The following is a 14,446-nucleotide window of genomic DNA, read 5'->3' as shown; positions in this document are numbered from 1 at the left end:
TCTATCTACATATGTCTCTTACAGCCAGACCATAAATCATATTATCATGGATTACCTCCATAGATCATAAGCACATAAACATCTACGATCAACCTACTTACTCTATTTGCATTCAATTTGGTCGGCACAAAGTTCTCGTGGGTTATGTGCTGTAAAAAAATTCGTTTTAAGTAATGATAACCAACAAAAATCTGGTCTTAAAATCGCTAGGTGTTAAAATTCATGGGTTGAAAATATTAAATAGCTTAGACATATAATTTTGTTATACAAGTTCAAGGCAAATACATGCGCTTATTTACTGCAGGAGAGAAGAAGACTATACTGTGGACTCGTATGTCAGGATCACAACACTCGCAACTAGGGATGTTGTATAGGGTTGTCCAACCCAATCCAGCCCTATTTAGCTTAAGCTCAACCCTAAGTGAACTCTAACCTTTTTAAACCCTTTTAGACTATGTAAAATAGGGCTGAGCCCTTTGTAACCCTTTAAATCCTTTATATATTTTTTTTATGTAAACACATTTATTTTAGTCTCTTACAAGATATATGTAGCTTTATATACTAATACATATCAAATAAAACTGTTTCTGATTAAAATGAAAGTAAAAAATAATGTGAAACATGAATGAATCTTTAACTTGAAACAAACACACATGAATGAATCTTTAATACACTTCCATGTTCCAACAGTTTCAAAGACACCACCAAGAATGAATGTTAAGAAAAAAACTAAACACAAAACAAAGACTTTTTTGAAACATGCAATGAAGGATCTTCACTCGCCAATACTCTTTCTGCTTCATTGTATACAAAATCACTGAAAAGCAAAGAGTACAACACAGACAACAAGTACAAAAGAAAATGTCCTCAGATCAACGTAGCATGACAACGTACAGATTCCTCGTTCTCTTAATCTTCTGCTGCCTGGAATCAATCAACAAGATTACAGACAATACAGTCAACGAACTCATAAAGAGAGACAACAAACTCATAAAAAGACAGAAGCTACTATGAAGATGACATGGCAGAACAGAGAAGCTGCTTCATATCCAAACGCAAATAAGAAGCATGATCCAGCAATTCAAAACGCAACAGCTACACAGACAGCAAACACAAGCGATGCAAAACACAAGAGAAGACAAGGCTTAAACGATCTACACAGAGTACTCAGGTTACTAGCAGATGAAAGAGTGTAGAGAAATGACAAAAGCTCCGACTTACTAAAGATTTTGTGAGTTCTGCATTTTCATGACCATAAATAGCGCATATATCCAATAACTTTGGCAAGTCCAGTAACTTCTTTTCCTGCAAGAGAACTACAAACAAAACTAGTAAACATTTGTAAGCTAGAAAACAATCTCAAGTAAATCAAACAAGACACGTCACACACAACAAAAAAAAGTATGAAAGAAGAAGATTTTCTTGTTGAAATGGAACTCAAATCATACTAGAAAGCCTTGATCAATGAGACGACTTATCAAATAGAGAACATAAGAGAGAGTGTTGCATGTATCTCATAGATACTGAGTTACTGAGTTATGCCTAGCTGGTCTAAGAAACAATCTTTCACAGACTGTGCTAACATACAACCAAACATGTACGCTTATCCAAAATCTAAGTGGAAAGTGAAAACATGTTCGTTAATTCTTCTTTGCAAACGAACGTAATGAATAACACAAAACTGAATAAAAAACAAAGAGCAAAGTGATCACAATTCACAAAACAATAGTCAATTCACACTAACTCACAAAGCTCAGAATCGTAAAAGAGGATCCAAAACATATAAGCTCATAAGAATCCAAAACCCATTCTCAAAAACTTGAAACAAATCAAAAACACATGATGACATGATTGTTACCTCAATCAGAGGAGATAAGAGAGCTCGTGATAAACCAAATCGGATGAGAGAGCTCGAGGTTTGCGTCTCAGATGAGAAAAGGAAGAGATGGGTTTGGTCCGTTTGGAGAAGAGAGCTTTGAGATGCTATGGAGAAGCCTGAGAACAGAGCCTGAGATGATGAAACCCACGGAGGAGCCTGAGAACAGAGCCTGCATTCAAACACACAAACGCCAGTAAGGATCCTGAAAGAAATCAAACACACAAACCCAAATCGGAGGAGATAAGAATCAAATCGAACCTGAGAAAGAGGCTGAGATGATCGGAGAAAGAGGCTGAGATGATCGGAGAGAGAGATCGAAAACGAAGAAGAAGCTTTGATCGAAAAAGAGGCTGAACGAAGAACGAAGAAGCTTTGCTTTACAAAAATCAAAATGGGCTCAACCCTGTTAAAACCCTTTATTTCCGAATCCAAACCCAAATAAACCCAATATGATTTACAGTTACAACTTTTGGGTTAAGACTTTTAAAATTTTTGATGGGTTGGTACTACCCTAAATATTAGAACCCAATACAACATCCCTACTCGCAACCATCCATTCCACCGCCTAGTCTAGAAGATCTGCTGAAAGCTTTCAAGTCTTGCATATGAAAGAAGTCCTTGCAAGAGTGAAGAGATTAAAAAAAATCTCTCTCATCCCCTTATCCTCTCGACATTCATTAAGAGCCATTTGATTTGCTCCCGGACGGATGGCGCGTGAGCGCATATCGCCACCATAGGCATTCCTTTTCTCTGCGGTTCCTCACTCTTCGTCATCTTGCTTTTTGTTCTATCGTAAGAACCGGGTTAGATCTTTCTTCCAGAGAGACTCGACGCTGGGTTATTTTCTGCTTGCGGTTGGAGTCATGACACGGTGGAGAGAGGGTTGCAGTCGGAAGGAGTCAACTTTTTAGGGTTTAACAAGTGAGCATTTTCCGTTCTTGTTCCTTGTAGAGTCGATGGCAAGTTGAGGCGGTGGGCTCTGTCTCTATTAATGTGGTAGGTCGATAGATATACTTCTTTGGTCACTCATGGTGCGTTGTCGGCAGCTGGTTTGGTGGTAAATCATGGCGTCGTGGTGAGCTCTGTCCGGTGTATCGGTGGCTGGGATGCTTTGGAGTTAAACTTCGATCAAAGGCATGCTTATCATAAGGAGTCGGCAGGTGTCGAACTGGAGGTGATGGCTTGTGGAGCTTCTCCTGTCAAGAAATCACAGTTGTCGTCTATATATGGCCTCTCCGATGTGCTGCGTGAGACCTCCGTTTCATCTGGCCTACATCTATCTGGTGTTTGTATCCGATCAAAAGATGAAGGTATGTGCATGCTTTTTAGTTGATTAAGCTCATGTGTTTTCAATTCTTTGGCCCGTTGGTCACCGGGTCAATCTGAGACAGCAATTGATTTCCGACCTTCGGTTCTCGAAGGGGACGACTAGCGCTGAATGGGGTGAATTCGGGAGTCTGTTTTCTCCTCATTTTTGGTTACTCTAGTCGGAGAGAGAGCATATCCCAATGCCTTGAGTATTCCTTTGATAGTTCATGGTAATGTTATCCCTCAATCATCATGTTATGTTGCAGGTCGTAGGAGCTCTTCTCGGAACAAGTGTTGTCGTCTTATCGTTCCCGGCTTTCTGCTGTTTTTATTGGTGGAGGTTTTCTGGTCTCTCGTTGATGTGGCTTGGTGTTGGCGGTTTCGATTGCTTGCCTTTTTGGGTTTTTTTTAATTATTTTGTTTTGCTTGGTACGACATCGTTCAGGTTGTATCCGGACCTAATAAAGGCTCGGTTTGGTTGTTGCGGGTGTGCAAGGCCTTTACTGCTGCTGTTTGTTCGTGTGGTAAGGTGCTATGAAGCCCTCGGAGAACTGTTCTCAGATGAGCCATTATATTTAAGAGTAGATCATAGGGGAGACCAAAATTACCGGGTTCCGTTTCTCAGTTGAACTTGCCTCATCCTTTTGCGGCAAACGGTTGGTGCGGACTTGGTCGAGCCTTGGGATAGCGGTTTTGGTTGTTGTGTCTGTCATGTCCTGTCATAGTTAGATTGATTATGGTTTTTTTTTCGTTTATCTGCTTCTTGTTATCATCTGTAATTCTGTTAAAAACGAAAAAAAAATTGGTAATAATTTTTACATTTTTACCAAAAAAAGAATGAAAAGATTAAAGTTTTGCCAAGAAAGGACTATGATTTTTCCTTTTTACCAAAACATGGCGATAAAGTGCAACATCAAAGTTAGTATTGGAAAGACTATTTACACTAAAGACATTATTTACAATATTTGGGTTGACGGTAAATATGTGAAACCATAATGTTTTACCAAAAAAACATGGCGATAAAGTGCAACATCGAAGCTAGTAAAAATTGATGGTAAATTGATGGGTGATTGGATTATGTACTTTAATGGATTTAGAAATCTTTCCTGCAGTTTGAAATCCTTGGTAAATCCAATGATTTTAAAATCAGACAATTATATTTTAAAATAAATCAGATGAACTTCAAGAACTTTTTCATCATTATTATTTTTTAGATTTTTTCATCATCAAAATCTTTTTTTCTTTGAGTTATTTATAAAAATATAATTAAAAGTATAAACTTTTGAACTAGAAAATATGATATTAAAAATAGTGATTATAGAATCGAGAACATGGAAAGTTGTTTGGGGAAACTTGAGTGGTGATTATAGAATGGAGAAAACTAATAATACAAATCCAACCAAATAACAAGGTTTAACTAAATATTTGTTTCTTTGTATTTTGGTCTTAAAAATACTTATAAATCCATTAAAATCCAATTTCAAATCAAATCCTAAAACAAATCACTGCTATTGAATAACATATGATTTTGAATTTTATTTTAGAAGTATAGAACCAATAACACTGAATTTGACTTGATTTTAAAATCTATTTTAAAATTATAAAACCAATAACATTAGATTTACATATGAATTTTAAAATCATAGAACCAATAACACTGAATTTAGCTTTGATTTCCAAATCTATAACACCAATGTAGTTTCAACTATACAAAAAAAAACTTCAAACGTAAAACCAGCAATTCATTAAATAAACTAAGATAATGACTAACAATACAATATCCAAACATAAAATATATATACTAATAAAGTAGCCTTTTGAGGCTCTATGGAGCGTCCACATCAGCGAAAAAAACTTCTCCCGAAAGATGTCACGTGACATTAGTACTAAAAATGAAAAATAAATAAAAAGTAAATATATAATATAAGGAAAAATAAATAATAAGTAAATATACAATATAAGAAATAGAAAAATTACATTAAACATTTATCTCACTTTTTTAATAAAATAAATAATAAGTAAATATACAATATAAAAATAGAAATATTACATTTAAAATTTATCGTTATATTATCATTTGATATAAAAACAAGAAAATTAGAATAAATAAACAACAATATAAAAATAAATAAATAATAACTAAATATACAATATAAGAAATTGAAATATTATATTAAACATCTATCTGAAAAATGTATACTTTTACATTATTATGTAAATATACAATATAGAAAATGAAAAATACTACATTAAATATCTATATGAAAATGTATGTTCTTTACATTTTTATTATTTCCAAATATTTTTATGTGAAAAGACCGCTTATCTCGCTCTCAACCACATCGTTATAAATGTCTATGTCACTCATATGACAGAAAGAGTTGAAGGTGAAATAGTTACATATACACATATTGGTAAAACCGTAAAAGAGTCTCATTCCGAAAAATCATTTTATCTCTAATAGTCTCAGACCATCCACTTATAATTAAGAGAAGAAAATTTCCAATCAGAGTATGCTATGCAATGACCATAAACAATAGTCAAGGACAAAGCTTGAAATTAGTTATTCTATATTTGCCTATACTAATAAAAGTAGTTTTTTGAGACTTCATGGAGCGTACACATCAGCGAAACAAACTTCTCCCAAAAGATACCACATGGCATTAGTACTAAAAAATAAGTAAAAAGTAAATATATAATATAAAGAAAAATAAATAATAAGTAAATGTACAATAAGAAATAGAAAATTACATTAAACTTCTATCTCAAATTTTTTTAATAAAATAAATAATAAGTAAATTTAAAGTATAAAAAATAGAAATATTACATTAAACATTTATCGTAATATTACCATTTGATATAAAAGCAATAAAATTATAATAAATAAACAACAATATAATAATAAATAAATAATAACTAAATATACAATATAAGAAATTGAAATATTATATTAAACATCTATCTGAAAATGTATAGTTTTACATTTTTATGTAAATATAAAATATAAGAAATGAAAATACTACATTAAACATCTATATGAAAAATGTATATTTTTAATATTTTTATTATTTCTAAATATTTTAATGTGAAGAGACCGCTTATCTCGCTCTCAGCCACATTGTTATAAATGTATGTATCACTCATATGACAGAAAGAGTTATCGAATGTGAAACAGTCACATGCACACATATTGGTAAAACCGTAAAAGATTCTCATTCAGAAGAATCATTTTATCTCTAATAGTCTTAGACCATCCACTCATACTTAAGAGAAGACAATTTCCAATCAGATCGAGTATGCTATGCAATGACCATAAACAAAAGTCAAGGACAAAGCTTGAAATTAGGTATTCTATATTCGCCTATACTAATAAAAGTAGCTTTTGAGACTCCATGGAGCGTCCACATCAGCGAAACAAATTTTTTCCGAAAGATGCCATGTGTCATTAGTACTAAAAATAAAAAATAAATAAAAAAGTAAATATATAATATAAGGAAAAATAAATAATAAGTAAATATACAATATAAGAAATAGAAAAATTACATTAAACATCTATCTCAAATTTTTTAATATAATAAATAATAAGTAAATATACAATATAAGAACATAAATATTACATTAAACATTTATCGTAATATTACCATTTGATATAAAAGCAAAAAAATTAGAATAAATAAACAACAATATAAGAATAAATAAATAATAACTAAATATACAATATAAAAATTGATATATTATATTAAACATCTATCTGAAAAATATATAGTTTTACATTTTTATGTAAATATACAATATAAGAAATGAAAATACTACATTAAACATCTATCTGAAAATGTATATTTTTTACATTTTTATTATTTCCAAATATTTTTATGTGAAGAGACCGCTTATCTCGCTCTCAACTACATCATTATAAATGTCTATGTCCCTCATATGACATAAAGAGCTATCGAAGGTGAAAAAGTCACATGTACACATACTGGTAAAATCCTATAAGAGTCTCATTCCGAAGAATCATTTTATCTCTAATAGTTTCAGACCATCCATTCATACCTAAGAGAAAACAATTTCCAATCAGAGTATGCTATGTAATGACCATAAACAAAATTTAAAGACAAAGCTTGAAAACTATTCCAAAGGATAGACAGGGACCCATTGAAAACTTTCCGTCATGCTGAATCTAAATGCCACACTTGGTTTGAAGCTAATAAAAAAAATAACAGGTGGAGACACAAGCTTTAGAACATACGGTTATATCTGAAAGATGCATGATAGATGAATCATGGACACATGACGCATTTTTAGTGGTTATGGGTGGACATTGACCAACTCGCGAAGAGTAACTCAGTTATTGGGTGCAAAGAACCAAAGGAGACGAATCTCATCACTACATTCGGAACTCGAAGCATTATCCTGGACAATAGAGTGCATGCTTCAGCTTTCGACTTGTCAATCTTTTGGCACAGATTGTAAGGATTTAGCGGTGATGATTAGAGACCCTGGATCATGGCCTAACTTCACCACTGAGCTGAAGGAGTTGATGAAATTAAAAAGCATATTCACAGAGTTTTCGTTAGTCTTCATTCCTCGTTCTGAGAATGTATCGTCTGATTCTTTAGCTAAGATAACAAGATCTTTTTATATGGAATTATATTATATTGGTTATTTTGTTCCGGTGTGATTCCCCAGACCACCTTAAACATGAATAATATAATAGCCGCTTGATGAAAAAAATAAGAGAACAAATAGTTAGACATAACATTAATTAATAGATCATGATTATATTTTAATAGAAAGATTAGTTGTTAATTTGTTACCTTAAAATAATTTATGCCTAAATTTGTTAGATTTTTAGACTATGAATAAATGAGCAATTAATGAATGATTTAAGGTTTACTGAAATCACAGATCATGCGTTTGAAGACGTAAACACTAAATAATTGTATTTATATTATATAAATTTACTTTTTTGTCATCTATATTATATAAATTTACAATTCGCTAAAAATGAAAATTAACATAGATGTATGTTCGTATCTATATTTTCCAGAACTATACTAGAAAAATTAGGTTAAGATCTGCGTTTTTCATGAAATAAACATATATATGAATTATATTTATGTTATTATTAATTATTTTATTTTTATAATATTATGAAATTATATATATATATAATTGAGAAATCAATAACTATTACATATATAATTAAATTAGCGTATAAATTAAACAATCAATCTTGTTTAATTAATGATTATTTTATGGTAAATAAATCAAAACAGTCAATTTTATCTATTTTATATTATATATAATTAAATTTAAATGACATTAACATAGATATATAATATATTTTTTAATATGGTTGTTTATTAAATAAAGTTTCTAATCATATGATTATTTAAAAAAATGTAAACCATTGATTATTTTTTAATGTGGGATGTTTACTAGTTTTAATAATTTATCATCATTTTTTAAAATTGAATGCAAATTTCAAAATTAAAGTATGAAGCTCTCAATATTTGTTCAATGCAAATATCAAAATATAAGTATGTAGTTTTATATGATATGTAGTTTAATTTAAATAATATAACATATATATATATATATATATATTAATATAAACACATATTAAATAAGACTCCTTACTCATGTGGTTTATATTCATTTGTATCTTGCTATAACAAAAATTTCAATCATTGATCACAAAATTTATGTGATACTTTGAACAGTTTATTAATTTATACTCATTTTTGAAAATTCAAAATACAATATGTACAAAACAAATTTAGATTCTTATCATGTGGTTAATGTAATTGTGTAATTTATTTTAATAACAAATATTTAAACAAAAAATAGAAGACACACAAATTCTTACCAAATGTCTATTATTGAAAATCATTAATTTCATATATTTTTAATTTAATTTGGTAATTTCGTAACTTTATTTTAGGAAAGAATGACTAATAACTTTTAGAATTAATAAAAGATTTTATGGGTTAGTTTAATGAACACCATAGTTTATATTTAGATAAACCAACTTATTTTGTAAGGATTCTCAAAAATCATTCTTATGACTACATATGTTATTTCTCTAATGTTGTAAAGCTTCTTTTTAAAAATAAAAATAAAAATGATTAGCAATATCTTTTTGACCAAACAAATAAATTGGCAATCTCGGATAGATTTTTTTTTTTTTTGCCAAATATATCTTTGATAGATTTAATTTAGAATCGCTAATCATTAAAATACAACTTACTAAAACATGTGTGGAAGATAATGTATTTGATGCTACGACATAGACGCACATTTGCATCTTCGAACCAAATTTTATTTCCAGATCTTTTAGGTGAATTTAGTCAGCTATATTATATAAACCCTAAATTTAACTGGTTAAATAAAAAACCCCCTAAATTTAACGTTTGAGATTATGCGAAGGAATGTATGCATACATAACAGAACCAGAAGTTAGCCAGGTAAAATACTAGCTATATAGAGATGTCTTAAATCTTACTTTGTGATCGGATATGATATAGATGTCGTGACATCTTACATAAGTGTATAAAATATAACATATGTTTTAATTAATTTTGCTTCTGCAATGATATATATAGACATTGAAAAGTTCAGACCAAGAGACGAAAAGAGATACCCAAAATACAATATATACCTAGTTTCAAAAAAAAATACAATATATACCTGACAACAAAAAAAAAATACTGTTTTGACACGCAAAAAAAAAAATCCGTAGCGTTTGTGATATTTAACACTACTAAAAATCAGAAAATAATTTGATCAAAAAAAATCAGAAAATATATGTGAGAACAGATCATACCTTTTTCAATCTCCCCAAAATGAAAAAGAAAGAAAGAAAAATCTCTGGTCTCTTTCCATTTTTTTTGCTAATAGAATCACACGACATATTATGTAGTAAGTTATTAATTATTGTATTGTCACTGCCCACCTCCTGCAAGTCTACCTGCCTAACTAATAACCAGCAATAGCTTCAGGGAAAAGCCGCAGCAGCAGCCATATTTAGTAAGCAAACATAGAAACCCATAACTAAATTGATTGCAGGGACAATAATTAGTGATGCATCTATCTTATTAAAACAGAAACATTCTGATGGACCTAACATTTATTTTGTAAGTTTTTAAATTAAATACACTTTTATACTTTATAGTTAAACATGCATTAAATCACTAATATTTCTTTCTTTATACTACTATCCATGTTTCCAAACAATATACTTATTTCTTTATACTACTATCAATGTTTCCAAACAATATATTTTTATACTACTATCAATGTTTCCAAACAATACAATAAGTAATCTTAGTTATTTTATATCTATCATTTTCTCTTTAAAATTTTGTAGAAACGTCATAATTTCATAAATTGCCAAATAATGAACTTTAAAATTTGGATTATAAGATTACAAATTATGAAACTATTACAATTTAAATCCAATTAGATTACATATCGGTCATCCATCAGTTCAATCGGTTAGTCTCGGGTTTTAGTGATTTTTTAATATGAATATTTTGAAAACATAAATTGAATTGTCAGATCTCCGGACTAACCGGTATTGTCACAATCGGATTGAATTTAAAAACACTGATTTGAAGCAAAAATATTTTAAATACACACTCTTTAAAATTACCAAAATATTTGTTAAGTTATTAGTGAAATTTTTCATCGTAAGATATTCCGCGCTTTAAAAGCGCGGGTCAAAATCTAGTTTATATATTAACAGAAAGCAGCAATTCACTTTTCTAAGACAGCTCATCTAACTTTGAAACTTGCTGACCTCAGAGACATACAAGAGAGATATGGGTTTACACTGATCCCAATCCTAGTTCATGTCTCTAATTCTTATAAATCTCACTTATTTATACCCAAATTTTCTACTCTATACAACCTTGCAATATTTTTACATAACCTATGATATCGTTTGCCAGATGTAATTTAATACTATAATCAGTCGATGTTATGATTGAGAGAAAGCGAAAACAAATAAAGATTTACAAATGCTTGAGGTATTTCATATATACACAATAAACATTTTCAAGAACACTCGACAAAAGACTATTCGAATCCATAAAATTTATCTATATAATGGACTATATATGCATATCATCGAAATGTATATATATATATATGTATCATTTCTCAATTTTATAGTGAAATCGATGCAATATATTGTCACATATGTAGAATTGTGTGTGTGTTTTTAATACCAACTTATCCAATCATCATTATTGATCCAAATTAAAAGGCAATGAAGACTTTCCTTTCTTAAAGAAGTGATCATCTTCACTGCTGTTTCCAAGCCTCAGCTGAAACAAAGAGGAAGACGGAGAAGCACCGCCACGTGACAAACTCCCACAGGAAGATGATGATTCTTCCTCCGTACTGTTTGTTACTCCACTCTCGCCACATTCCATGTCGACTCCAAAAAGCCTCAGCCTCTTCCCGGCCGTTCCAACAGCCGCCTGAGCCTGATTGACTCGAGCTCCTCCGTGCATCATCACCGGCACAGATTCGATCACTAACGGATCAGCCACCACCGACCTCTGATCTACTGACCTAACGACATACCCATATCCAAATTCTCTCGGTATTCGAGGATAACAGTAACCACTGTGATGATAACGTGGCTGCTGATGATTGTAAAGATTGTAACTAGTCGAAGTAGTTGCTGTCGGAAAACTGTAAAACCTAGGGAACATAGCTCCGGCACCATAGTAAGAAGTCGATGTCGGATAGTCAGGGACTTTAGGTCGTCTCCTCCAATCGATAAACAAGCGGCTGTCTCTTCCTGTGTCTCCGACACATCTCAGGAAAGAGACAGTATCTCCAGCGTCTAGTTTCTTGTCTTTAACGAAACGGCTCCAACCTTTAGTCATGACATAGCTCTGGCTACTGTTCCAGTAAGAGTAACGGAACCTCCACGGTTTTCCTGTCAGATCTTCGAAGTCTAAAAGCAAACCTTTCTCGTTCGAGGATGAATCTAAAGGGAAGTATTTCTCTGCGTGTTGCTTTGGGATCACGAGTCGGTTTAGTTTCCCGACGTCACTTGGAGTCACCACTTTCTCGAACATGTGCTCTCTCTCCACTTCTTGTATTAGCTTCTTTTCTTCAGCCTCTTCTTCTTCTCCTTCTCTTGCAAGAGACAAATTTGTCATCATCTTTCAGATCTCTTGATGCTGTGGTCAAGATTTTGTTTTTGACTTGAAGTAGATGATTTCACAGCATTTCTGATGAGAAATCCGATGGGTGACTCAGGAATTGAGAAAAGAGGAAAGAAAAAGAAAAAAAAACCCTAATTTGGAAGAGGAGGAGAACTTGAGGGGGGGGAGGTTAAATTGGTGACGTGATGACCTAATTATACATAAATAGAATTTTGGTTTTGCCTAACTTCACTGATGATATCCATCTATCTCTACCTCTCTCTTCTTCTCTATTTCTCCTGGTTTATGCAATAGCTTATAGCTGTAGAGGAAGGAGAAAAAAAGTATTGTTAAGATTTTCCTAGAAGAAGAAGAATGAGAGAAAAAGGAGAAATCTTGATGTTATTATGTTATGATGAGAATGATGGAGATATTAGCAAGAGAGAACCAATTTAGAGGGACCCTTGAATCATCTTGTTTAGTTCATGTGACCTTACTGTCCTTTTACCATTATCTTATAGTTTCTTCTTTCTTTTTCGCCTTACATTAATTTTTTTAATTAACTAGCTATACAAAATATATTTTTAATTTGCCAAAGAAATCAGATCTGTCCAAGGAATACAGATCGTAGATGGTTGGGGTCTGAGGAGGAAAGAGATAATAATGTCGCGGCTTTAGGGATATAATTCTGTTTCACTTTAAATAATTACTTATAATCTTAAAATTATAATATATAAATGATTGTTGTAAAAACTCTCTTTTATTATTGAATCAAAGTGTTCTTTATATAGGAAATACATGGCGACATGGGCCTAAATACAATGGGCCATAAACGGACCAAGATTACAAGTAAATATCTAATGGGCTGGACATTCATAAACATAATATTCATAACACTCCCCCTTGGATGCCAGAACCATATAGAGCTTGTAGTGTGCTTAATGTTGCCTCATTAAAACCTTACTCGGAAAACCCAGTGGGACAAAACCGAAGTGAAGGAAAAAGAGTACAACACACACTACTCCCCCTGTTCTGGACCTCCGTTCTTCAAGTCTGGCGCATGGACACTTTGATGGTTTAGCTTCATGGGCGCCAAGTCTTGAACTGGTCCTTCTGTTGCCATGTCCCAAACGGATAGGTAGACTTCATAGATGTGTAGTTGGTGTAGACATGATGAAGAAGTCGGCTAACATTTCTCATGACTAAACTTGTAGTACTTTGTGCTTCTTCATCATTCTCCAAATGTGTATAACCTGTTTGAGACCTTGTATAAACCTGTAACATTTATTAAAACCAAACAATCCCTTTTCTTTTGGGTTTGGTTAGTATAAATCAATCTCAAACTTTTAATTCATTAGAAGGTAACTTAGGATATATTGATCATGTCCCATATTGTCTCATGTTCCGACATGCCAAACTTGTCTAAGTAAAGGTGTCAATGACACTTATAGCAGAGGGACGTGTATGGCTTTAGTATCAATGTCTTATGGTCTGAACATATCCATAAAACTTATCCGACCTAGTATGGCTTTTCCACATCAAGGCGCCAATCATACCAATACATTGCACTTTGGTCGGATGTGCATAAGCCTTAAAAGTACTTACATAAAGTCTTTCCTGGACCAAGGACACATGCCTTGTCCATAGCCATACCACGATCTGAATATAGTGGTTACTGGAACCAGTTTAGTCGGAACAAGATCGAACTAGGTCGGACGTGATCCTAGTTGATATGGATCTTTGGTCGTGAATCTGATGGATTCATCCTCTTATTCTCTTTTGACCATATCACATTCTATTCTCGGTACTTTGGATCATAGATCTCAATACATATTCATGGCTATCATCTCCACTATAGATCATTGTATTCTTATCATAGCCTGTCCAAGAATCAGTCGATCTAATCATCATTTCTTTAAGTATGAACACAAGGAATTTCCTTCATAATATATGCATGGACTGTTCAGGGACGTTCTTGTAGAACTCCTTTCACTAAGTATTACTTAGTCTTATCCTTTACATGCATTATATGCTTTATATGCATCTGCCTTTCGTTTCAGTCCATGAATAGCTTAGGAACAAAACTATTCTA

The 14,446-nt window shown here is 32.0% G+C and overlaps 1 protein-coding gene and 1 long non-coding RNA gene across 5 annotated transcripts; both read right to left on the bottom strand.

Annotated features, from left to right (window-relative positions):
- Positions 1 to 610: 610 nt before the first annotated feature.
- LOC108833017 (uncharacterized) lies at positions 611 to 2,289 on the bottom strand. 4 transcript variants are annotated; one of them, XR_008943305.1, is made up of 4 exons: positions 2,138 to 2,289; positions 1,859 to 2,048; positions 1,010 to 1,316; positions 611 to 924 (listed from the first exon to the last, which is right to left on the bottom strand). It is a non-coding gene; the product is annotated as an uncharacterized LOC108833017 (long non-coding RNA). The 4 variants fall into 4 exon arrangements; XR_008943306.1 differs by having other exon boundaries at positions 1,022 to 1,316; XR_001946614.2 differs by having other exon boundaries at positions 611 to 1,095; positions 1,222 to 1,316.
- Positions 2,290 to 11,131: 8,842 nt separating this feature from the next.
- LOC108837410 (B3 domain-containing transcription factor NGA1-like) lies at positions 11,132 to 12,785 on the bottom strand. The gene has a single exon (XM_018610460.2). It carries the CDS (start codon positions 12,370 to 12,372, stop codon positions 11,440 to 11,442), a length of 933 nt encoding a protein of 310 aa, XP_018465962.2. The 5' UTR covers positions 12,373 to 12,785; the 3' UTR covers positions 11,132 to 11,439.
- Positions 12,786 to 14,446: the final 1,661 nt, after the last annotated feature.

Source organism: Raphanus sativus, chromosome 3 (assembly GCF_000801105.2).
Source record: "Raphanus sativus cultivar WK10039 chromosome 3, ASM80110v3, whole genome shotgun sequence".
NCBI lineage: Eukaryota > Viridiplantae > Streptophyta > Magnoliopsida > Brassicales > Brassicaceae > Raphanus > Raphanus sativus.
This window is presented reverse-complemented; position numbering and strand designations above follow the sequence as displayed.